At 41.1% G+C, this 24641-nt stretch overlaps 1 protein-coding gene across 2 annotated transcripts in view; it reads left to right on the top strand.

Moving 5' to 3' along the window:
* The window catches only part of LOC129762951 (uncharacterized), a 29660-nt gene extending 7383 nt beyond the window's left edge, over positions 1–22277 (top strand). The window contains exons 1-5 of one of the 2 annotated variants that reach the window (XM_055761596.1): positions 1186–2790; positions 2863–3336; positions 3399–3730; positions 17620–18019; positions 18083–22277. In XM_055761596.1, coding sequence (XP_055617571.1) covers positions 2785–2790; positions 2863–3336; positions 3399–3730; positions 17620–18019; positions 18083–18400 — 1530 coding nt within the window. In that variant the 5' untranslated portion in view covers positions 1186–2784 and the 3' untranslated portion in view covers positions 18401–22277. Of the gene's footprint in view, positions 1–1185; positions 2791–2862; positions 3337–3398; positions 3731–17619; positions 18020–18082 lie in introns of those variants that run through there. The other variant, XM_055761588.1, reaches the window with a different exon arrangement.
* Positions 22278–24641: the final 2364 nt, after the last annotated feature.

Genomic DNA, 24641 nt, shown 5'->3' with positions numbered 1-24641 from the left:
TGGATGCGGTAAGGGAGTAGCACCATAATAGCAAATCAAATGTCGAAGTTCGTGATATGGGTGCGTTCATCGCTATTCGGTTCGGCGTCGGTTTAACCCTTTCATTACGGCAGTGTGCTCCGCCGAAGTGCTACCCCTGTACGGAGCACTGCGCCGAAAAGTATGCACATCGCGCTGGTGTGATCGAAGAACAGTATGAATTTAAGGTGTCTAAAGACGACGCTCGTACACACAGCTCGTCGCGTGGATGTCGTCTATAGACGACATTCGTACACACAGGACGTCGCGCGGATGTCGTCTATAGACGACGCTCGTAACGGAAGGGTTAACCATCAATAACTACGCTTGGCAACATTGACATCTGGCAATTTTCATATAAGATTTTTTCCCCGCATGTTAAAAGTGGTTTTTCATGTACATAAAAGTGCAGCGTAATATGTCAACTGCTTCCCGGTTAGAAAATAAATTATCGTTAGAAAATAAATGAGCGACCCGTCCAATTTCAAACGCTTATTGCTCATTCATTTCATGATGGATTGATGAGATGTTTGCATCATACGTTGTCGGCACTCCATAATAATTTTTCACATTGAATAAAATAATATATATCATGTAACTAACAATCGAACAATTAAAAAATCTCAAGCACTATCCAAACAGAAGATACCTAGGCCTGATTGATCGAAATTGAAGTCATTTCTTTTTCGCGCCCGATTCGTTCGTTCACCGGCAAGCTGCATGACAATCGAGGAGGAGGCGCCTACTTCACACATACCAAATGATATAAAAGGATGGAGCGTTCGTGGATTTTATTCATTTTTACAACGGACGTGGAACGGACAACAGTGGAGAGCAGCAGCGGTGGACGCGGCTAATATATAGACGAGCATCGAAGCTGTGTGGTCAATAGGCTAGCTGTGCCTCACATCAAGCTTCTATGGCAGTATAAGCAGCGACAAACTACTACTACTCTACTAGTGGCAGCAGCAAGCATCGCGAGCGGAGCATTTCGGGCACGCTCTCTCCATCAGAAGTGCGAGCACACGCTTCTTGGAATCGTGAAAGTGCAGCAGTGAACTTCAAGACGAGCATCGAATCTGAGCGGTCAACAATTGAGCTGTGTCTCATATCGAACTTAAGTAAGTGGCAGTAGAAGCAGCAGCGGCGGTAAACATCGAGGCCTAACATCAACAATCGAGCTGTGTCCCGCATCGGTCCAGTACTGATGGCAACAGCAAACATCATGAGCAGAAAGTTTCAGGCATGTTATCTCTTTCTGCTGATGCTGCTGCTCAGTCAGATTTCTCATTTTGTTCGACGCTCAGATCGGTAAACATATATGTTTTTAGTGTTTTAAGTGTGGTCACATCAGATCAACATCAACCAACATGACTTCATGCGGCAAGGAAGGCAAAGGAGGATCGAAGCGTATCGCAAGGTTCTACATGACAATATCCAGTGTATCAAATTTCCTATTCGCTGTTTAGCTCGACGTGATGGTGTCAACGAAAACCACCAAAATAAAAACAGAAATAAGCAGCAGCGGCTCCGAAAAAGCTACCGCTGCCAAAAAAACAACAGAAGTGAATTGTTGTTTTTGTTGCTCCATAAAGTTTTACGCGAGTGAATATGTCGGAATATACGCAATATGAGCGCCAATCTCGTAAACGTGCATCGGAGCTGAAACAACTTTCTATCACTGATAGCGAAAGCTCGATTGTAACACTGGTGAAATGAACAAAAAATACCCAACAACCAAATCAAACGGCCCTTTTCAGGGCCATCAGATCATTATCAAAGAGTTTAACAATATATTTTTTCAAACATCAAAAATCAGCATGCGACAGATAGCCTAACGTAATCCTACGTCAACTATGCGGTCGTGTCTCGGACACAACCTTCTGTGACTTTTTTTTTTATTTTTATTTTTTTTAATTCTTTATTTTTGAGACTTTCAACTTCCTGGGCTGGTTGGTCTCAGCCAATGTGTGACATCAGCATTGAGTAAGGTTGTAGTCTGCTAGCTTGAGCGAGATCGTTACTTAAAAGATGATAATTTTTTGTAGAGGTTCCAAATTTTCCCAGTGCAATCGCATCTAGTTAAGGCCAATCGAAAAAATGAAACTAAACTCCCGGCCGCCAGAATGGCCATTTGGAAAGCTTTGCTGCCGTCCGATCGCTAGCTGATTGACTGATGGATCGTAAATGCTGTGATCTGAAATCGCGTATCGATTGTTTAGGCTCAATAAATTGAAAACGGTCGGAGCTTAAATTGCAATATTTTCTCTATTCACATCGTCCGTAGAACGAATGCTGCATTTTCATTTCGATTAAGTGCTCCACGGGCGCCGAATTCGCAGTGGTTTATGAATAATGTGCTTTGCTGATAGATTTGTTGTTCGTTATGGACAGCATGGATAGGTAGGCACACAAATGGGCCGAACAAATGTATAGGAAAATAGGAATGCTTCATTTGTTGTCATTTAAAACTTTTATAAAATAGGAAATCGTATTGTAGAGCATATCAAAAATCTTAGAGAATTTCCAATTCGATTGGTATGCAGATCATCTAAATACAGTCCCAGAAAAAATAGTTATTAACGTTAAAACTATTTCATAAAAACGTGCTCTGATTTCTGATTTGACACCATTACTGAAAGACGTAACCCTACGTCAAAAGTAAGGTTATGATTTCTTAGGTTTTCGCAATTATTACACACACGAAATGGATCGACCCGCGGGCCGCAGGTTGAGTATAGCTAGTCTAGGTGCAACACCAAAAATATGCATGTACACAAACCCTGATACTCACTACTAGAGAGATAAGATAAGCAGATAACCCTTCTATCGTTGCGTCGATAGGCCCACATTCTCACCTGCGGCGCCGTGTCCCAAAAGTGCCCCAACTCTTGCGGAGCGCACATCGTTCGGAAGGAAATGGACCGTCACTTGAATCGCTGCCCGGCGGGTTTCGGTGAGTGGCCCTCACCCTCCTCACAGTCACCCGCTTCCTCATCTCCTCCACCACCGCTGCCGACGGCACCGATTCCCAACGGAGTGTATCTCTCCCTGGTGGAGCAGCAGAAGCTGCGCAGTTTGGAACAGGAGCTGGTGGCGCTGCGGGGTTCGCTGAACGAGGAAATCCGTCAGCGGCTGGAACTTATTACCGATTTGGGGCAGCTGAAGAAGAGAGCGCAGCTAGCGGACGAGTGGACCGGTAAGGTGGGCGAGGTTCTAAATGGACTCAAGAAGTGCATCAATGAGGAGTCGGAGGGTCGCCGACTGGATATGGAACGGTGCAAAATCGATGTTAATACGATGGCGAAGCAGACTCAGGTATAAGATCAATTTTTTGGCGCGATATCTGTGAAAAGCCTAATATTTTTTGTATTTCACAGCAAATTGAGTCATGGCGTTCGGAGCTTATCGCACGACTCGACCAACTGAAGGAGGAAATCGATAGGGTGTTATCAATGCACGAGAAATACCAACAAACGGCCAGGGTTGGTGAAAAAACGAAAGAAGCCAAATTTACTAGAATGGAGCTCCGCCTAAATCAATTGCAATCGGAGCTGGAAGATCTTCAAACGAAACACGATGAAGGCATGAAGCAATTGCAGAATGGAGAAAGAGGATCGCCTTTCAACCGGTTCCAGGCGGATCTCGATGAAATTGAGCATAAATTGGAGCTGATAGATATATGTCTGGAGGATCACCATAACCGCATCCGGTATGTACGATTAGTATTTGAATTTAAACCAAAAGGAACGCATGAAGTGACGGTATGCATACCTAGAGGACATCTAGAGTAAAAAAAAATCAATAAATCACCGTTCTGTTCCTTCTGTTGTTCTTTTCACAGCTTGTGCGATACAAATGCGAACAGAAAGAAGGTTTTGAAGAGCTATGGAACGTAAATGAATGGGCTCAATTATTACACTAAGCTAGTCATTGTGGCTTTAACAATACTCTGATCCGTTATAAGAATGTATTCATTCATAACATAACATTCCCCATTGATCGTAGATAATTGGACTCCGATGGTTTTCCTTTCTTTTCAAAGCATCGCAATCGGCGTATCCTTAGTAAGAACTTCGACGATTTATTCCTCTATTCCAACGTGGTCCACCACTTTCTTTATTTCTTTGTCTTTCGGTCACAACTTGCTGTTTCTACACGGCCGCTCTTGACTTACGTTTCCGCAAGATGATGTCCTTCTCCGCTAAGTATGCTTCACTGTTTGGCCCGTTGCTCAGACCTCCCGACCCAAAGTCCGACACGAGGTAGCCACCTTGTAGCCACCGTCGGACGGCCGGAACCAGGCTTTCTTTCAATGCTCTCATTCTACTCCAGAAGTGTAAGATACCAGAACATGTACTTCACGATGTCCACTTTCTTCGCAACGGGATGAAGCTTTCGCCATAACTTTCGCAGTTTGACGGATAGCACTGCCAAATTTTGTTGGAAAACTCATGGGTTACTATGATTGACGATGCACAAGGGGTCTCATCACCAGATGTTAAGGTGAACGAATGAAAAATTGGTAAAATTAGTCCATTTTTTTCAATGCAATGCATTACGTCTGGGTGAATTCCCGATTTTTTTTGACGTAGGACTACGTCTAACCGGAAGATATGAAATGGGTGAAATGGAAATCTAGGCACTGAACAAGTAATATAATAACTATAATAACGAATAACATTTAATTTTTCTTGAGATAAATAATTGAATAATTGTGAAATATCAAGCATTGTTAAAATGCACTATGTGCCCATTTTTGATTGGTCCGTTTTGTGCTCCTCAAATCGTACCGACCAAAACGGGCAACCAGAGCAGCAGCGAAATAGAATGAAGCACGATTGGAAAGGAAAAAGAAAAAAATGAACGAAACATTGGTCGCAGTCTCACACATGCGTAATTCTCGAGCCAGCCAGTCAGCTTAAAAATCCCCGCTCCGCTGCCGTAACGATCATTCTCATTCAAACCGTACACCACATCGGTTCGCATCACAACACATCAACAAACCAACCCAAGCAGCCATGTCTGGACATGGTAAAGGAGGAAAAGTGAAGGGAAAGGCAAAATCCCGCTCGAACCGTGTTGATCTGGAGTTCCCCGCAAGGGTAGCTAGGCCGAGCGCGTTAGTACCCAAGGCGGTATAGTAAGGTGGAACGTTATGTCAGAACCGCTGTTCAGCCATTACTTGAGTTCGAATTGACAGCGGCCAAACGAACGGCTAGAGTTTTCCGAGAAAGAGGATAACAAATGGCATGCAATGAGGAGTGCATGCCGCTATGTGTTTGCTGCGCATAAATGTTGGTTTTGTTTACGCTGTTTGCCATTGTAGTGTTTCGGTGACTGCTGCAAGTTATTGTCTGCATTGCTGTTCTACGGGACGTGAGGGTTGTTGCCGTTGCTGCTGGGATTGGAAACTCAGCGATTGTGGGAGCTTTGCTGGCGGGTATATAAAAGAGGTGGCTCTTAATAACCGGTGGGCTTGTGCCATATTGCTTTAGCTGACGACTCGCCTGATCGTTCGGGTTGTGAGACACAACAGCTAGTTCGATTGAAACCAGCCCAGCGTAGGTATATGTTGGTGGGGACCGCTATGTAGCATAAAGATTTGATCTACTTTGTTTATAAACAAAAAAAGCCGCTGTCATTTTTCATCCCCTCTCGCATCATCCATGCCTTATCCTCATACTGTCGAAAACGAACCACCTGTCAATTCCAGCTCCTTGTTAGTACCAGTGCACCAGTCCACCTAGCTGGCGTTATATAGTTTCGCCGGCCAAGTGATCGAGTTAGCTGGCAAAGCTGCTCGCGACGATAAGAAAACCCGCATTCGGAACAGAACACATTCGGTTCGGTGGACATCAAGACAACAGGCGGTTGCAGCGAGTGGCAAACGCAATCGCAAACGGCATCAGGTAGCAGAAGAAAAAAAGACGGGTGGGTAATGTCGGGGACATAACCGGAGTGACGTAGGACTATACAAAGGGGACAGCTTTTGTTAAATATATATTTTGAATATATTGTTTTATTTTCTTCTCCTACGTAAATACCTACCTATCTACCTGAAAAATGGATTAGTTTACTGTTTACTCTTTATGAACATGTTGATGGTTCTGAAAAGAACCTTTGGTGTTGTGTTTTTGTTATCACTCGATATCCCCATCTTGATCGGTTGAACCTTCCTGTTTAGCTATTGCGTTTGCCACTCGCCACAGCTTTCACAGTTGGAAAATTTCTTCCCATCCAGTTTGTGACATGTTGTTCAGTAAATTACATTTAATGCGACATGCCGGAGAAACACTCAGTGTCGCATTGGAGGCGATTTTAACCTGTAATTGAACATTTCCGATGACAGTGGCACAGTGTCGACTTTCAATGTGGGGTCATAATTTGGACCCCGAACTCTATGTTTACAAAAATGTCGCATTACAGATCCATCCAATTAGCTAAAAGTCGAGCTAAATATAAATTACTGTACTTTTAATCTAGAAGCAATTTAAGAATTGGTGAAAATTGAATAATTGGGAAAGTCCCCAACCATCAATAAGCTCAGCACAACTGCCAAATTCTCATACTCATCATATCCTGGCAAACAAATTATGAAAAAATCAATTTGTGTTTTATTATTATTTTGGATATTGTTTTAGAAAGCATTAAACTGTATTTCGTAAACTATTTTTTGAAAGGTTTAATGGCCCTGAAAAGTGCCTTGTATTATGGAATGGTTCCAATTTAGAAAACTTTGTACTCGTGGTTGAAAAAAAAACATTTCGAACGCCCTCGATGCCGCCTTGTTCTGGATTTGCCACCAACGCAGTTTGTACAAAGAACAAACTTTTTTCTCCTGCTACCTGCTGCCGTTTTGCGATTGCGTTTGCCACTCGCCACTCGCTGCAACTGCCTGTTGTTGTCTTGATGTCCACCGAACCGAATGTGGTCTGTTCTGAATGAGGGTTTTCTTATCGTCGCGAGCAGCGGAATAGCGGAAAAGCCGCCAAAAAGTTCGGAACGGCGCAGAAGAATATCTCTGAAACCGACAAGAAGCAGAAGGAATCATATGCTATCTACATCATAAGGTGCTGAAGCAGGTTCATTTCGACACCGGTTTCTCATCGAAGGCGCTGAGCGTCATGAGCTTCGTCAATGCATCTTTGAGCGTATCGTAGCGGAAGCCTCGCGTCTGACCCTATACAATAAGCGGTCAACCATTACGGCGTGGGAAATCCAGATCGCAATTAGTCTGTTGCTGCCCGGTGAACTTACATGCGGTTTCCGAAGGTACCAAAGAGGTGACGAAGTATACCAGCTCCATGTAAAGAGCGTTTTCCGACTGCTGATCCGGAACCACAAAATCATCTTTAATCTAAAGAGTTTATTGTTTTGTTATCACTCAATATCCCCATTTTGTTCGGCTAAACCTTCCTGTTTAGCGATTTGTTGCCACTCGCTTTCACAGTTGGAAAATTTCTTCCCATCCAGCTTGTGACATGTTGTACAGTAAATTACATTTTATGCGACGTGCCGAAGCACCACTCAGTGTCGCATTGGAGGCGATTTTAACCTGTAATTGAACATTTGCGATGACAGTGGTACAGTGTCGACTTTCAATGTGGGTTCATAATTTGGATCTCTATGTTTACAAAAATGTCCAACTAAATATGTCGCATTACATGTCCGTCCAATTAGCTAAATGTCGAAGTAATTGTAAATTACTGTACTTTCAATCTGGAAACAATTTGAGAATTGGTGAAAGTTGAATAATCAGGAAAGTCCCCAACTATCAATAAGCTCAGAACAACTGCCAAATTCACATACTCATCACATCCTGGCAAACAAATTATGAAAAAATCAATTTGTGTTTTATTATTATTTTGGATATTATTTTAGAATGCATTGAACTGTATTTCGTAAACTCTTTTTTAAAGGTTTAATGGCCCTGATAAGCGCCATGTTTTATGGAATGGTTCCAATTTAGAAAACTTTGTACTCGTGGTTTTGAAAAAAACCATTTCGAACGCCCTCGATGCCGCCTTGTTCTGGATTTGCCACCAAAGCAGATTGTATAAAGAACAAACTTTTTTCTTCCGCTACCTGCTGTCGTTTTGCGATTCCGTTTGCCACTCGCCACTCGCTGCAACTGCCTGTTGTTGTCTTGATGTCCACCGAACCGAATGTGGTCTGTTCTGAATGTAGGTTTTCTTATCGTCGCGAGCAGCTTTTCCACTTCGGCGGCCGAAACTATATAACGCCGGCTAGGTGGACTGATGCACTGGTACTAACGCGCTCGGCCTAGCTACCCTTGCGGGGAACTCCAGACTAACACGGTTCGAGCGGGATTTTGCCTTTTCCTTCACTTTTCCTCCTTTGCCATATCCAGACATGGCTGTTTGTGTTGGTTTGTTGATGTGATGTGATGCGAAACGATGTGGTGTAATGGTAATGGTAATGGTATTGTATTATAGAGACTTTAAACTTTTTCAGTTCATTCGTCTCTAGCCTTGAGAAAGGCCCTTTGAAAACACTACTCTATTTTACTCCAGCGCTACCACCTCCGCCCTCTTGCCTTGAGAAAGGCACTCGATCCCTCGCCGTCCAGCCCGTCCAGCAACGATGTTATCCAGTCGGTGTCCACACAAAGAATGATGTGGTGTACGGTTTGGATGAGAATGATCGTTACAGCAGCAGAGCGGGGATTTTTAAGCTGACTGGCTGGTGCGAGAATTACGCATGTGTGAGACTGCGACCAATGTTTCGTTCATATTTTTTCTTTTTCCTTTCCAATCGTGCTTCATTGTATTTCGCTGCTGCTCTGGTTGACCGTTTTGGTCGGTACGATTTGAGGAGCACAAAATGGACCAATCAAAAATGGGCACATAGTGCATTTTGACAATGCTTGATATTTCACAATTATTCAATTATTTATCTCATGAAAACTGAAATGTTATTCATTATGATAGATGCGTAGATATATTTCCTATCAATTGATGCAAAAACCTTTGCGATCTATTGAGAAATGCTCGAGTTATAAGCGTTCCAAATCTTGCATTTTTTCCTACTTGTTCAGTGCCTAGATTTTCATTTCACCCCCTATATCTTCCGGTTAGACGTAGTCCTACGTCAAAAGTTTGTTATTTATACAAACTGCTTTGGTGGCAAATCCAGAACAAGGCGGCATCGAGGGCGTTCGAAATGGGTTTTTTCAAAACCACGAGTACTAAGTTTTCTAAATTGGAACCATTTGTGGCAGTATTTCCCTTTTCCATATTCTTTCTCACATCTTCATCCCATTATCCCTATCCATAAATAGTCCTTCTCATTTCACACTAAATGAACTCGAGATCCCAAACCCTCTTTAACCACAGGTCATAAATTGTTTATCACCCACCAAACAATTTATGACCGCAGAAACAACATTCCCACCAAAGAAGTAAACATGATACTTGAACCGTGTGTACAATTCGTCGCACGACGCAAGCGTCAGTGTTTTATTTCAATGACCCACTTGAGACATGCTTGTGCGTGCAAGGCGGAAACCCAATTGCAAGCACAAGAACATTTCTCCGTCCTCGTTCTATCTCTTTCACTTTCTACTTGTATCATTTCCCTGTGCGATGCTCCACCCAGTAAATTATGAAAATGTTTGTGTAGAGTTTAAGTTTATTTTGTAAACTAGTATATAAGAACATATTTTGTAAGAGACAGGCTCTCATCAGTAGTTGGTAGTTGAAGGCAGACCACGGTTCGTGTTGGACCGGGGTCTTGCGCTTTATCTAAATAAAGTCAACATTCATTAGACAGTTTAAAAACCGCATTCCATAAAACAAGGCGCTTTTCAGGGCCATTAAACCTTCCAAAAAAGAGTTTAGGAAATACAGTTCAATGCTTTCTAAAACATTATCCAAAATAATCATAAAACACAAATTGATTTTTTCATAATTTGTTTGCCAGGATCTGATGAGTATGTGAATTCTTAAATTGCTTCTAGATTGAAAGTACAGTAATTTACACTTATCTCGACATTTAGCTAATTGGACGGACCTGTAATGCGAGATATTTAGTTGGACATTTTTGTAAACATAGAGTTCGGGGTCCAAATTATGACCCCATATTGAAAGTCGACACTGTACCACTGTCATCGCAAATGTTCAATTACAGGTTAAAATTACCTCCAATCCGACACTGAGTGGTGGTAATGCGACGTGCCATTGAATGTAATTTACTGTAAAATATGTCATAAGCTGGATGGGAAGAAATTTTCCAACTGTGAAAGCTGTGGCGAGTGGCAAACGCAATCGCTAAACAGAAAGGTTTAGCCGAACAAGATGGGGATATCGAGTGATAACAAAACAATAAACTCTTTAGATTGAAGATTATTTTGTGATCCTGAAAAGGACCCTTTTTAGCCTGCATGTGAATCCAACGAGCGAACAAATCGTAATGAATGTATTTTTTTGCCATCGCTCCCTTTTAACGCCCATTCGTTCGTCTCGTTGGACTCGCCCCTCTGGCTGAGTCTGCCGATTTGTCTCTATCCTGTGAGTGTGTACCGCTAGAGTATAAAACACGCGGACCCCAAAAAATATCTTATTTTCTTTCAAACCGTAAACCCGTGTGGTTGTACGGCATCGGTATCGTGGACGTAACAAAGGAGAACAAGTTAAGGGAAAGGCAAAGTCTCACTCGAACCGTGCAGGTCTCCAGTTCCCTGTTGGTCGCATTCACTGATTGCTCCGCAAGGGTAACTAAGCCGAACGGATTGGTGCCGGAGCACCAGTATACCTAACAGCGATTATAGAGTTTCGGCCGTCGGAGTGCTTCGGTTCGGCGCTCATCAAGGCAACAATTAGTTTCAGTGAGTGGCAAAGTGTTTCTCCGGCACGTCGCATTAAATGTAATTTACTGAACAACATGTCACAAGCTGGATGGGAAGAAATTTTCCAACTGTGAAAGCTGTGGCGAGTGGCAAACGCAATAGCTAAACAGGAAGGTTTAACCGAACAAGATGGGAATATCGAGTGATAACAAAAACACAACACCAAAGGTTCTTTTCAGAACCATCAACATATTCATGAAGAGTAAACAGTAAACTAATCTATTTTTAAGGTAGATAGGTAGGTATTCACGTAGGAGAAGAAAATAAAACAATATATTTAAAATATATATTTAACAGAAGCTGTCCCCTTTGTATAGTCCTACGTCACTCCGGTTATGTCCCCGACATTACCCACCCGCCTTTTTTGCTCACAATGTACAGGGTTTTCCATTTCGGGCTTCCGAAAGTATACAGCCCTGCGCTGACAACCGTTTGACATAGCTGTCAACCAAAGCGTCATATCGTTAGTTGAATGTCTGCCATTTTACAATATGGATCGTTTTAGCATCGCACAACGTGTTAATTTTGTTAAACTATACTATAAAAATGATGAAAAACCGGCAAATGTTTTTCGAGCATTACGGACGGATTTTGGTCGTCATGGACGGCCTACAGAGCACACAATCGCTAATGTAGTGCGTAAATTCGAACAAACTGGATCCGTAGCGGATATTGTGAAACCTGTGCATCATCGTAATGTGCGTTCGGCCGAAAATATTGCTGCTGTTGCTGCCAGTGTGGAGGATGACCCGAATGTTTCCATTCCACGGCGTGCTCAGCAATTGGGCTTGTCAAACACATCATTGTGGCGAATTTTGCATTTGGACTTGCACCAAGTCCAACTGGTACAAAAATTAGAGCGTGGTGACCATGGAATGCGTCGGGCATCCGTCGATTGGGTAAACGAACAACAGCAGCAAAATACTGAATTTTCGCATCAAATTTTCTTCAGCGATGAGGCACATTTCGAGCTCGGTGGCTATGTGAACACCCAAAATTTCCGTATATGGGGCTCAGAAAATCCACACGTGATTGTTGAGAGGCCAATGCATCCTTCAAAAGTCACTGTTTGGTGCGCATTATGGCCTGGTGGAGTCATCGGGCCGTATTTCTTTGAAAATGAGGACGGCGAGACGGTAACTGTGAATGGTGAGCGCTATGGCCGCATGTTAACCGATTTTTTTTGCCACAAATTGAAGATATGGATACGGATGACATGTGGTTTCAGCAGGACGGCGCCACGTGCCACACAACACGACCGATCATGGCCACATTGCGAACGAAATTTGAGGGACACATAATTTCGCGTTTTGGTGATGCCAATTGGCCGTCCAGATCATGCGATTTGAACCCGCTAGACTTTTTTTTGTGGGGTTATGCGAAAGACCGTGTCTATGCCAACTCTCCGCAAACTCTTGAACATTTGAAAGACAACATTCGTGAAGTTATGACCGAGATACCGCCCCATATATGCCGAAAAGTCATCGAAAATTACCTGTTCCGGATCAAGGTGTGCGAGGAAGCCCTAGGTGGACATTTGAATGATGTTGTATTTCACACAGAATGGCATAAACCAAACTTTAATTTGAAATAAAAGTTTCATCGGAATTCGAATTCTAAGTGTGTTTTATTTCAATTTACTTTCGGAATTTAAAGTTGGAAAACCCTGTATATCGCATTAAAGCTGTCAAAACGGACTTGGACTGGTTCAGATATTTCATGCAACTTTGAATTTACAAATTTATTTACAAAATCACGAGCTGTATGCTTCATTCGGACACTTCTGCGATGTCCGTGGTGTAGACGTTGAAGAATGCGTTTCCTGTAGATGTCTGAAAGCACAACTCGTTCATCAGAAAGAATACCTTGTGTCGATGTCAGACTGTCCATCTCTGCGACACGCGACATGTCGAGTAGCAATGCTGATCGTCCTAGAGGTGATTGGGATTATGTAGACAGAATCTTCTAGAACCACCGAAACATTATTTTTTTAAAAATGTTTTCTTGTCTATTCGTGTGTAGTCCTGCTCCGCATTTATCCATAAATGCGAGGCATGTTAAATTATTTTATCCGTGCCATCTGAGTATCGATGCCTGATAATGAAACCATTTCCGATACACCGAAGCATCATATTCTTCGTGTATAGAGCATCAGGTAAACTCCTTGAACTGGTTGAACGATTGTTTTCATTTTCCCTTCCAAGCCCATTTCTTGTCCTTCTGCAACAGATGATCAAGGGGTTTACGTAGATCGCTCATTTCCCGACACCTGTGATTGTTGAAACTTTCGTTAGATCCGTTCGAATGCCTTTCATATCGATGATATGAAAGCAAATACTTTTTTGAATCGTAAAAAAGTTTCATTTTTCGATTTTTAGAAGGAAGCCGTTATCTTGGATTCGTTGTAGTTGCTTTTTCATGTTCCTGTCACGATCGGCTCACGTCTTCCCATGCACCATCGTCACATCGTCGAGAAAAGATTGTGACCGATCCAGATCACAAAGTTGGTTACCGATAGCTTTCTGAGAGGAACCAAGAACTGAATTTAACCTCAGTGAAAGTATTTTACTTTTGACTTTTGTGGGTGTTCACCATTGATAGCTTCGGCAAATCCCTTTCTACTGCCATCTGAAAATGCGCGTATGACAAGGCAATGATGCTGAAGAATTGACCGCTAGCGATCTTCGCAAAAATGTCATCAGATGTAAGGTGAATACCGATTTGTTTCCAGTTCTGCATTAAAACCGGATAGTTTCTGCTACCATATCAACTCCTTCTCTACTACCTTTGTGAGTGAAAATGCTTGGGTTTGTAAACTGGGTTTGCTCCTGGTTTTAGGTACCACTGAATCTTTATTTTGGTACAACGGCCGAGTGCTTCTCGGAATACCCAGGAAACTTCACTTTAAGCTGATCCTGACACGCATGTGGTTTACTTACCACTGTGAGTTGTTTGCTGAAAGAGTTGATGTACAAGTCATAAATATTAAACTCTTGCAATCGATCCTATCCCAGAACAATGCATCCTCATGCGTCTACGTAACCCACAAATTGTTTCTCTATCCCGAGAAAAGTGACATTGCATTGTAATTATGCCACATCAAATTGCATCACGGAAAAAAAAACGCTGTAGGAAGTTACCTAGTTAACCGATCCTTTTCAAAATTTCAGACAATAAAATAGAACCAATTAGTACGTATGCAGTCGCTCCCGGACTTTGGCTCTCTGAACGAGACTTGAACAGATTCAGCATTTTTGGGATGTGAGATCGAAGCATTAGAACATTCATTCTGACCGCATTTCACCTTCCGTTAGAGGCTCAGAGTTTCGTTTCCTAGTTTCGTAACTTTTAATCACACGATTCACCATTGACCGCACGATTCTGAGTTGTATTTCGATGTCCCGATGAGAGAGCTAACGTAGCTTTTCGGGTGACGCAAGTTTTTGAATTTCTCGAAAAACTGACACTGAGACAAATTCACTGTAAACAATACACTCTAAACTACTTCTAACGTTTGCATTTAAAAAATGAACTTTTTTCGGATGGTGATAAAATAAACTAAGACAGATTATTGAGTTTGATAAATTTCCCAATGGAAGATAATTATATTATCTTACTTGCACCAAAATTCTACACCCTTGCGAGCGGCCTTCCGGCAGTTAACCGGAACATTGGTCATGGCGGACGAAAACATGCGGGTAGGCATGTTTTTGAGTTCTTTCTTTGTTTTATTTATCAATTCCTTCTCAGTTTTCGCGACAAAATTGTTGGAGTTGATCTTACGCTTCAGGTTTTCCCAGAAATTCTCGATGGGACGCAGCTGAGGGACGTTAGGCGGGTTCGTCGACTTGGGTACCACATCGATATTCAGCCGCTCCATCTCCTCTAACGCTTCGAGTAGTGAGCCGATTCCAGATCCGGCCCGAACACCACGTATTCGCCCTTATAGTATTTCTTGATGAATGATGCAACTTCCGGTAGGCACTTCGTACTATAAACTTCCTCGTTGACGGCCAGTCCGGAGCTAAAGAAGAGCGGCTTTGACATCCCCTTCTCGCTGATTGTAAGCCACAGCAGCACCTTCTTGGGGAACTTGATGTGTGAAGTAAACTACACTTCGGAGCTCACTTCCTTCGTGGGGAAGTAAAAGACTAGTCGTTGCCATCCAGGGTGAGATAGGTCTCGTCGTCCACCACCATCGCCACGTCGCGATTCGCCGGGAAAATCGACTTGACCATCTTATTCAGCCGCTGCCGCTGCGTCATTGCCTGCAGCTCCGAGACCAGTGGACGAGACTTCCGCTTCCTGACATGTATGACCATGTTCGCCAGGTAATTTTCCACTGTTTGGCCGGTTACACCGACCTCTCGACCGAGCGCACGCAGCTACAGAGCCACTTTTCCCTCAATCTTCCTCTTCAGCATCCTTTGGAGCTTCTTGTTGCTTAGGGTCGTCCGGAACCGAGCTTTCTTTCGATGCTCTGATTGTTGTCCAATAGTCCGAACTGCCGCACGATGTCTGTTTTCGACGCGGCGGGGTACCGTTCTTTGAACGCGCACACTTCTAAAAAGAGTAACTTCACTGTTTTTCGCCATCACGGTTAGAGTTCGACTAATATAGCTGTCAATTTTTTTCTGCTGACTCATGGGTTACTATGATTGATACTGCATGGGTAGTTCCGTCAGTGCGTGTAAAGGTGGAATGAAATGTGGCAATGAAAAATCGGCAATTTTTGTCCATTTTTGTTAATGCAAACGTTATGGGTCCTCTGGACTACCTCCTGTACTATTTGCTGCTGGCATACCTTAACTGACGGAAACCTTCTTTGTGTTCTTATTGTAAAACTTGTACACCGTCGAAACTCGTCTATATCTAACGAAAGAACACGCTTCAGTTTTCCAGTCATACTTCTTTCGCTTTTCCTTCGACGTGTGTACCATTACTTCGGCTCCAAATATTCGTAGATTCGATATACCTGGCCGTCCGAGAGTTCCCGACAGTCCCTTCGTAGATGCACCTGGTACACCCTTCACGTCTGATGCGACTGCAACTGCTTCCACCCAGATTTCTTTGTACAGACGTGCATAAAACAGTATACTTTTCGCCCCTTAGACTAGCGTACTTTTCATCCTTTCTACCAATCCCTTTTTGATCCGGATTGTAGGGATCAGACGTCTCGTGATAGATTCATTCCTTCACCAAGAATTTCTGAGTTTCGGTTCACGTACTTCTTGCCGTTTGTCCGTACTTTCACTGGTTCGGTTTTCCACAGACCTTGTAGCTCTGCAACGTCTCGAGTATATCCGTTTTCGATTTCAGGGAATACACCTTGGATTTTGGGCTGTCATCGTCGATGAAGATCAGAAAACAATTGTCTGTCATCGACTCTGCTTCCATTGGACCGTACAAGTCCGAGTGGATGAGCTCCAACACACGATCCCCCTTTCTCTTTGAATGGTTTACGACAATGTAATTGTCGCTTTGATGCACCTCAAAGAGTTCTTCACATCGAATTCCAATCCTGTTTCCATCTCCTCCAGCCGGATCATCCTTCTAATAGAGAGATGCCGCATGCACCGATGTCACTGCTCGCATCTATCATCCTGGTTCAGAATCTCAACGGATTCCTTCGTTTCGGACAGCTTATAGAGGCCATCTGCATCACGATCAATCGCAACTACCACGTTGTCGGTGTTGACAACTTTGTACTCCTTCCATAATTTTTTTGCGACACAAATGAGTCGGAATCGTAGAACCATTCACTATTGCTCCGCTCAGACTATTGCACCGTATGAGTAACGGAGAAAGCTGCATTTCTTCTTTGGGTACTCCACGTCTCTTTCTTCTTCTTGCTTCTTTCTGGCACTCCGATGCGGAAAATACCAATGTCCAACCCTCTCACAACGGAAACGCTTCACGCCGAGCCTTGTCGACTCATTCTTTGTGTGGACACCGACTGGACAACATCGTTGCTGGACAGGCTGGACGGCGAGGGATCGAGTGCCTTTCTCAAGGCAAGAGGGCGGAGGTGGTAGCGCTGGAGTAAAATAGAGTAGAGTTTTCAAAGGGCCTTTTTCAAGGCTAGAGACGAATGAACTGCAAAAGTTTAAAGTCTCTATAATACAATACCTTCCTTCCTTCCTTCCTTGTCGACTGACATCTTCGACACATTCTGCTAGCTAAAGAATGCACTCTCGTTTTCAGACAATTTCGAACCGTTAGTTAGCTTCACTTCCTGCATAATCTTCGCCATAAACGTGTTCGCTGCTAGTATCGCTCGTGACGAATCCAGGCTCAAGATCATTGGTTCGTACTACCTCGACCAATCATTGAGCAGCCAGAATGCACAGCCAGATAGTGTCCTCCTTGAAGCCAACCACTGCCAAAAGATTACAAATTAGTATAATTTGGTTTACACACTCCAGATGACAGCAGCGTTCCTCTCGGCTCCTACCAATAGAATGACATCCAGTTTCCGTAGAAGGTCAATACTCCGAGTAGAACCACTGTTCTTAAACGTGTTCCGTGCGCTATGCATTATTATCGAACAAGGCTTTAACATCGCTATTGATGTTGGTAGAGATGCTAGAATATAGCTCCACTGAAGGTACGAGGTTTCCAAAACATTCGCCTTTATTCAAACTGTACTAATCCCATGTTCTGAACACTAAAAGTGTTCATCCCTACGGCTCCTTCAACACAATAAATTCTAAACCCAGTCTTCTCTCCAGTTCCCTTCAGAAGGAACCCAGACACGAGTCGCCATTGGATCTGAGCGACGAAATTGGCTCGATGCGGTTGGTCGTCCAGGAACTGCTCGACAAGCAAGCCAAGCTGGATTGCGAACTGAAGGGTGTCCGCAACACCGTCGACGAAACCGAGGACACGAGCGAGAAGATTTACAAAACGCTGGAGAAGTATCGCCGCGAGACTTACTACACCAAGCAGTGCCTGGACGATCTGCAGGTTCACCTACAACACCAGGAGAAGCTCGCGGTCATACAGAACACTGCGGGTCATCTCATTTGGCGAATCGATCAGTTCGACAAGCGCTTCAAGGAGTCCCAGGAGAACGACGTGATGATGAAGAGTCCCCCATTTTGCAACAAACCGTTCGGATACACGCTCCAGGTGGGTTCCGTCCACACAGTCAACGGTTGGAGCAGATCTTAACGCAAACGATTTTCCTTCCAGCTGCAGGCAAGTCTCAACGGCATTGGTACCTGGCGGGGCCGAAACCTCATCGTCGGGCTCATTGTAATCAACGGGTACTACGACAATTTGCTCGAGTGGCCCTGCGCGCTCGTGGGGACCGTCACCCTCCGGGACCAACCGGAGGACCGCACGACGAAAGTGGTGGACCACAGTAGACCCATCCAGGCTCGGCGCAAACAGCAGCACTACGAGAAGAGTCAATACATTCACATCCCCCATCAGGTGCTCCGGTCGGAGCGTTACATTCGGGACGATTGCATTTTTCTGGAAGTTCGAATCGATCAAGCACAGTGGTAGCAGGCGTTGGGTTATTTTTTTCTCTCACTTGAGTTTTTATTTTTAGTTATGCTCATAAGGTTTGAAGTGTGTATGGGTGTTTTCATGTGATTTGGTTGTTAGAATTTGAATACGCTGAGTGTGTGTATATAACAAAGAGTTATCCTAATATGGTTGTTTCCCAAAACGGTCGGAGCAAGGTATAATCGTAGTAGATTGATTAGTCACACTTGGAGTGGATTATATTTGGTGTTTACATTAATATTTTGATTGATGTAGAAAGGAAACGTTCGACGTTTGTTTTCCGGCTCAGTGTATTTTTGGTAGATTTTTGATTGTTTAATTAATACAGATTAGATGGGGAAACTAATGCGCAATTTGATTACTGCGAAGCAGGAAAAATATCTCCTTCAATTTGGTGGGAAAATGGCGACCGGAGTGTGCCATGAGTTGCTCTGTCATAATAAAATATCTCATATCTCGCATCATCTAAAAATTTTAATGTGAAGTAAAATACCATCTCATTGCAATAACAGTGAAAACATTCGATATATTCTGTGTGTGAGTCGGTTTGTTGTGGGTTGTTTCCTTTGTTTTTCTCCTCAGATTGTGTGCACACTCTTACAATAGTTTTGTGTGCTTATCGTATCGTTTTGTTCAATAAAATCTTATAAATATATTTCATTTGATTGGTCTGAATCGAAGCTCTCGGATTTGAGCAATAGAAAGAAAGAGAAAAAGATATGGCTTCTGTTGTTGTTTTTTTTTTTTTTGTTACTTTGTGTGTGTCGTATTCTGATAAAATTTCAAATCTCTACCAACGCGTGCCCTAATACTTTGTGCAATGTTTGGTTTTGTGGTTTTATGTATATATTCAACTAACTACGATCTCTGACAAGCCCAATTTGCAGATAAGATTAACAATTCGTCATTTGATAGTTAAACTACTAGTTTTGACGCGTTTGATTTTCAAAGGTAAATAGAGTGGAAGCAAATTTCATAAAGATAGGTAAGACAGTCGTTTAGTATTTACAAAGTGGCTGGTTGCAGTATTTGTACACCTTTTGTTATTAGTACAGAGATTGGCAAAATAAAGTGCCCAATTGATCTTTTTTGGTTAAAATAAAAGGTAAACACATCTTGATCATTTCTAAAATCTTATTTTTTTTAAAGTTTCATTCATGTTGTGCTGAGAAAAATAAAAGTGTTTCTTATAGACTAAAAATGGTGGGTTATATGTATGATATAACCGCAAGGTTGACGTAGCACGACCGTTGACTGAGTGATTATTTGATTGTATTGATTAATTTATTGATTGAATGAGTGTTGTGTTCGTACCTGCTTTTGTAGTTAGGAAAAACACAGTTTGGAATACAAAATTGCATGCCCATACAAAAGTACCCCCGGATTGAATGAATCAATAACTTCAGCAATCGGTCGATTGGTTCGTGAGTTACAGCATTGAGAGTGAAGCAACTTTTGTTATTGTGTGAAAAAATGGAAAAATCCGAATTTCGTGTATTGATAAAGCATTGCTTTTTGATGGAAAAAATACAGTGCAAACCAAAGCATGGCTTGACAAACGTTATCCTTACTCTGCTCCAGCTATTGCAACTGTGGAATATTACCGAAATTACCGAAGTTAGCGAAACTGAGGCCTTTTTTGAGGAAAAACCGAAAGAGTACTATAACAATGGTATCGAAAAGTTGCAAGATCGCTGCTCGAAGGCAATTATGTTGAATAATACAATCGAATTTTACAAAAAAAATAGTTTTACTGTGTTACCTTATAAACATTTCAGCCGAACTGTTAATTTGTACAAAACCAACAAATTATCAATAAGACTGTTCAAAAATGTTTTCTTCATGATATGCCATTATATCTAAAATGACAAATTCGGAATACTGAAAACAATTAGTCATCCAACGTAAGTTTTGAAAAGCAACAATAAATAAATGTTTGGAGAAAACATTTAGAATTAATGAATTAATGAAGCTTTCTTATTTTTATTCAGAAAATTGATCAAATGTCAAATAATTGTGTAAAGTATTACTATCATGAAATATAGTCTTGCATGTAACAGCGGTGATGAATGAGAATATAAAAGTTTCTTAAATTTAGTATTAATAGCGAGCTTCTTCACAATTCAACACTTTCGGACGTATATTAGTGATAGCGCACACTTATTTGAATTTATTTTCAAAATAGGTCCTAGAGACGATTTATTGAAAATTTTACCCATGACGTAAATCCGAAATATACCCAACTAACAAGTGTGACGTTCTCCTGATAGTTTCATGATACCTAAACTATTTGTCATCAAAACCTCTATTCAGCCCTTGTTCACACAAATTAGAAGAAATTATTAAGCTATTGAAAATATTGTTCGTTAAATGTAGTTTAAAGTCAATTAAAAACGTTTATCCAACTCCAAGGTGTGGCAAAAACGTTTATTCGACCATATTTTGATTTGTCCATTTCTACTTAGACTGCCCTACCAAAGAAGGTGGTTTTCGTCTGACTGCATTATTTTATTTTGCCAAATTTCTACAAATACGAGGGTAGGCTGATGAATACAAGCACATGTGCACTGCTTGTAGAAGACGAACTACAAGTACTGTTTTGAAGGCATTGTTTCCATTCAGTTTGTTTGGAGTAGTGGAGGTATGGCGTCGTTTTCTAGTGATATGTCAGCACGAATTAAACAATTGAATTTTCAACTGCCGAGAAAGTGAATTTTAGTGCGATTTATCGTCGTTTACAGGCTGTTTATTGTGACGATACTTTTGATAGGTCTACTGTAATACAATTACGTGACTGTCAATCTGAAAAAGCTAGTTGTTGACAAAACACGCAAATGCCTCAGTTTTTAACCCTTTGTAAATGTTTTTTTCTATCGCACGAGCAATTTGCTCCCTTAGACCAATAAAAAAATGTAATGAGAAGCAGTCAAACGTGAGCTTGAAAATGCTTACAGCGATTCAGTAGACCAATCTCAATAGACTGTCATGTGTTGTACAAAAGCTTCTTTGCAGTTGAAGAAACGTTTTAAAATGTTTCTCTGGCATACTATCCAAGTGAATATCAACGGTTGAACAAAAGCTTCAATGTGGTCGAAATAATCTCTTATACATCGTATAGCTCAGCATATAGTCTTATTAAGCACTCATTGCTATTGTTCGATCATTATTCAACTGTCTAGTTTAATAACAGCTAATGATTGTTTGTTGGATAACTTAACAATTCCATAGGATGGTTAATGAAACAAACCTAGAGTAACAATCGAATTTATGCATCATATATGCTTCAACCTGACATGTTTATGTCTTACCATTGGGTAAAAATCAACCAAATTTTGCACACTTTCTCATTGATGTGTATTGTCTACATGCTGTCAAACTCGAAGTCGTGTTCTTCGATTCAACGAAAATGGAGGTGAACCAACGCGAGTCGAGAGAACAAATTCTTTCCAAACTCCTGGAATTTCCAAACTGTCCGGAGCTGCGCCCTGTGGAGCAGTACTGGGCAATAATGAAGCGGAAACTTTGGAAGAGCAAGAAGACTGTCAAAGACGAGAAGGACATGCTAAGAAAATGGAAAAAAAACTGAGAAACTGGTACCGGATGACACTGTAAAGACTTTGATGGAGGGCATCAAGCGAAAATGCGTTCAATTTTACACTCAAGGTTCCATCGATTAACTTTTCTTTTGATTTTTTAAGTAAATATATGTATAAAACTACCCTAAAATTTTGGTTTGATTCTAAACATTATAAGAAAATTGGCATTACATTTTCGGTGTCGCAATAATTTCGTGTTCGCCCCTTATATCTCAGTATCTTTACTGGAATAAGTCAAGTTGCATTTTTAATTGTGCATTAATGTCTGTTTTTTAAGCTGTCACTGGGATTCAAATCCAGATAATACGGTACCAGGGAAATAAATTCGTACGGCAATACGTGTAATTTTATGATCGATCGATCGACCGATAGCGAAGTACATTATCTCGGTGAAAAAGAAGTTTTTTACCTCCGTTGATTTTTTTTATTTAATGTTAAATAGTTCTATCGATGCTAAGCTATTTCTGCTAATGATGATATTGTATTTTTCATAAGAAATAAATGCTTTATGAACATGTAAAATGTCGATTTCCTCTAAACGATCTCCGATATTTGACAATAAGACTTTTAATAAAATAATGTTTTACTTATCAATCATCCATTCCGACACTCATATATGCATTGGGAACAGAATTGGGAACCCCTAATTATTAAATTCGCTTTGTAGACATTGAATTTTTATTGTCATGAGCAGAGATGCCAACCTTCCTGATTTTTCAGGATTTCCCAGACTTTTTGACACTTTTCCTGATATCATGACAAACACTCAATTTTACCTAATTTTTCTTAAATGATCCTGATTTATCCTGATTTTGTACTTTTTACTTTATTAGAATGAAAATTATCCGTTATAATTATACGAAGCTTTCCTGGCTGCAAATTCAAATTGTCATAACAGCCTACATAAAAATGCTCTCCAGTCCGCACTTGTTCATTTTCTTTTGTTTATTATCTATATATTCCGAAGCGATTCGCTTTCTCGAAGATACCCTGTCGACATTTATTGAAGCGTGAAGTTGGCCGGAAAGAAGGATACTCTATCAGATTAGCACGCCCAAAGGGAGTTTCTATTCGTTATATTTTTGATGAAAATAATTACTCGTTGTTTTGTGAATACTTAAAATACTTTATAACTTTGTCTATACATTTCCAGCTCAACTTATTCATTATTCTCAAAGCTCCATTATGAGCTTTTACTAATCAAACAGTCGATAAATTCCCACAACTATTGCTCGCAACAAACTAAAGGAACTTTCAGAATTAGTCAATTTGATAGCCGTCGTGCTCTATCAGAGCAACATCAAACTTCATGTCTCTTTGACAACACGACGAATTATTTTGGAGTCAGGCTGGAATGTGCTATTCCACCTTAGCTGATATTGCACTTACCGGATATTGCTATTGTGATATTGATATTGTGAAAGATGGCACATAAACTTGAATAAATGTATGCTTGCCCAAAGAAATCATGCGTTTGTGTTTCCAAAATTCGATTCGAACTTTCCGGACAACACAATATGAGCTAGATTTCTCCAGATTTTTATTTTCATTCTTCCTGGTTTTTGAAAATAATAGTTGGCAATCCTGGTCATGAGTGTTATTTTTGTTTTTGTAGTCGGTATGCGATTCGAATAATCGAATACTGATTATTCGATTAATCGAATACTGACTACATAACCCGATTATTAATCGAACGAACCAATAGTAGATTAATCCATTTAAAATTCAGAGGGAAACAAATCCGAAAACATCTTTGCGATATATTAAGAAATGCTCGAGTTATAAGCAATCCAAATATTCAATTTTTTTCTAAATGTTGATTGTTTATACTTTCATTTTATCCCACACATTTATTCCGATTAGACAGTTTGTATTCCAAAAAAAAAAAACAGTGACAAAATAAAGTACCCACTGTGAAAATCGAAATATTTTCGATAAGTTTCCATCATGATACCCCTCGATTGTTTATGTTTTGAGTATTTTGACGTTTAGAAACAACTAGCTTGGCTCTAGAGCATTTGTACACGTGGTCGCACTCGGTGGTGAGGTCGAGAAAAATGGAGAAACGGATATTCAAAAAAAAAAAAATCCTTTGTGCATCCGAAAATTGATCGTTCGAGATGTCGAGAACGGCGTATCGCAGCGAGATGGAAAATGAAAGGTGGGAAGATTTTTAAATCTGTGACGTCACAGATTTTGTTTATGCATGTTACTTTTCTTATAATAGTCCACTACATAGGAAAAGTGTTGCTATTACAAGTAAAAATAAGCAGATGAAATGAAGAACAATTTTTTTTCTTAAAAACAATGTTAGCGTTCGAAATCATGAAAGCCCAACTAACAATTTAGCAGAAACTGAAATTTCAGTATTATTGAGCGAAATTTCAGTATTATTACGTCGACCAAAAACGTAAATGAACAAAGTCAGAGTCACATTATCTTTTGTTCCTTTAACGGAGAAACATTCAACAGTGGATGGGAAAAAAGGTTGCAAGTTTTTTCATGTAAAATTCACTTGAAAATAAATTTAATTGACTTCGTATGAACTAGATTGAGACGAAAAGTTTTCCGCTTGTATCTTAGTTTTAGACGAATGAAGTGTTCAACACCCTAATTGTGAAAAAAGTAATTACAATTGCTGA

Source organism: Toxorhynchites rutilus, chromosome 1, assembly GCF_029784135.1.
Source record: "Toxorhynchites rutilus septentrionalis strain SRP chromosome 1, ASM2978413v1, whole genome shotgun sequence".
NCBI classification, from domain to species: domain Eukaryota; kingdom Metazoa; phylum Arthropoda; class Insecta; order Diptera; family Culicidae; genus Toxorhynchites; species Toxorhynchites rutilus.
This window is presented reverse-complemented; position numbering and strand designations above follow the sequence as displayed.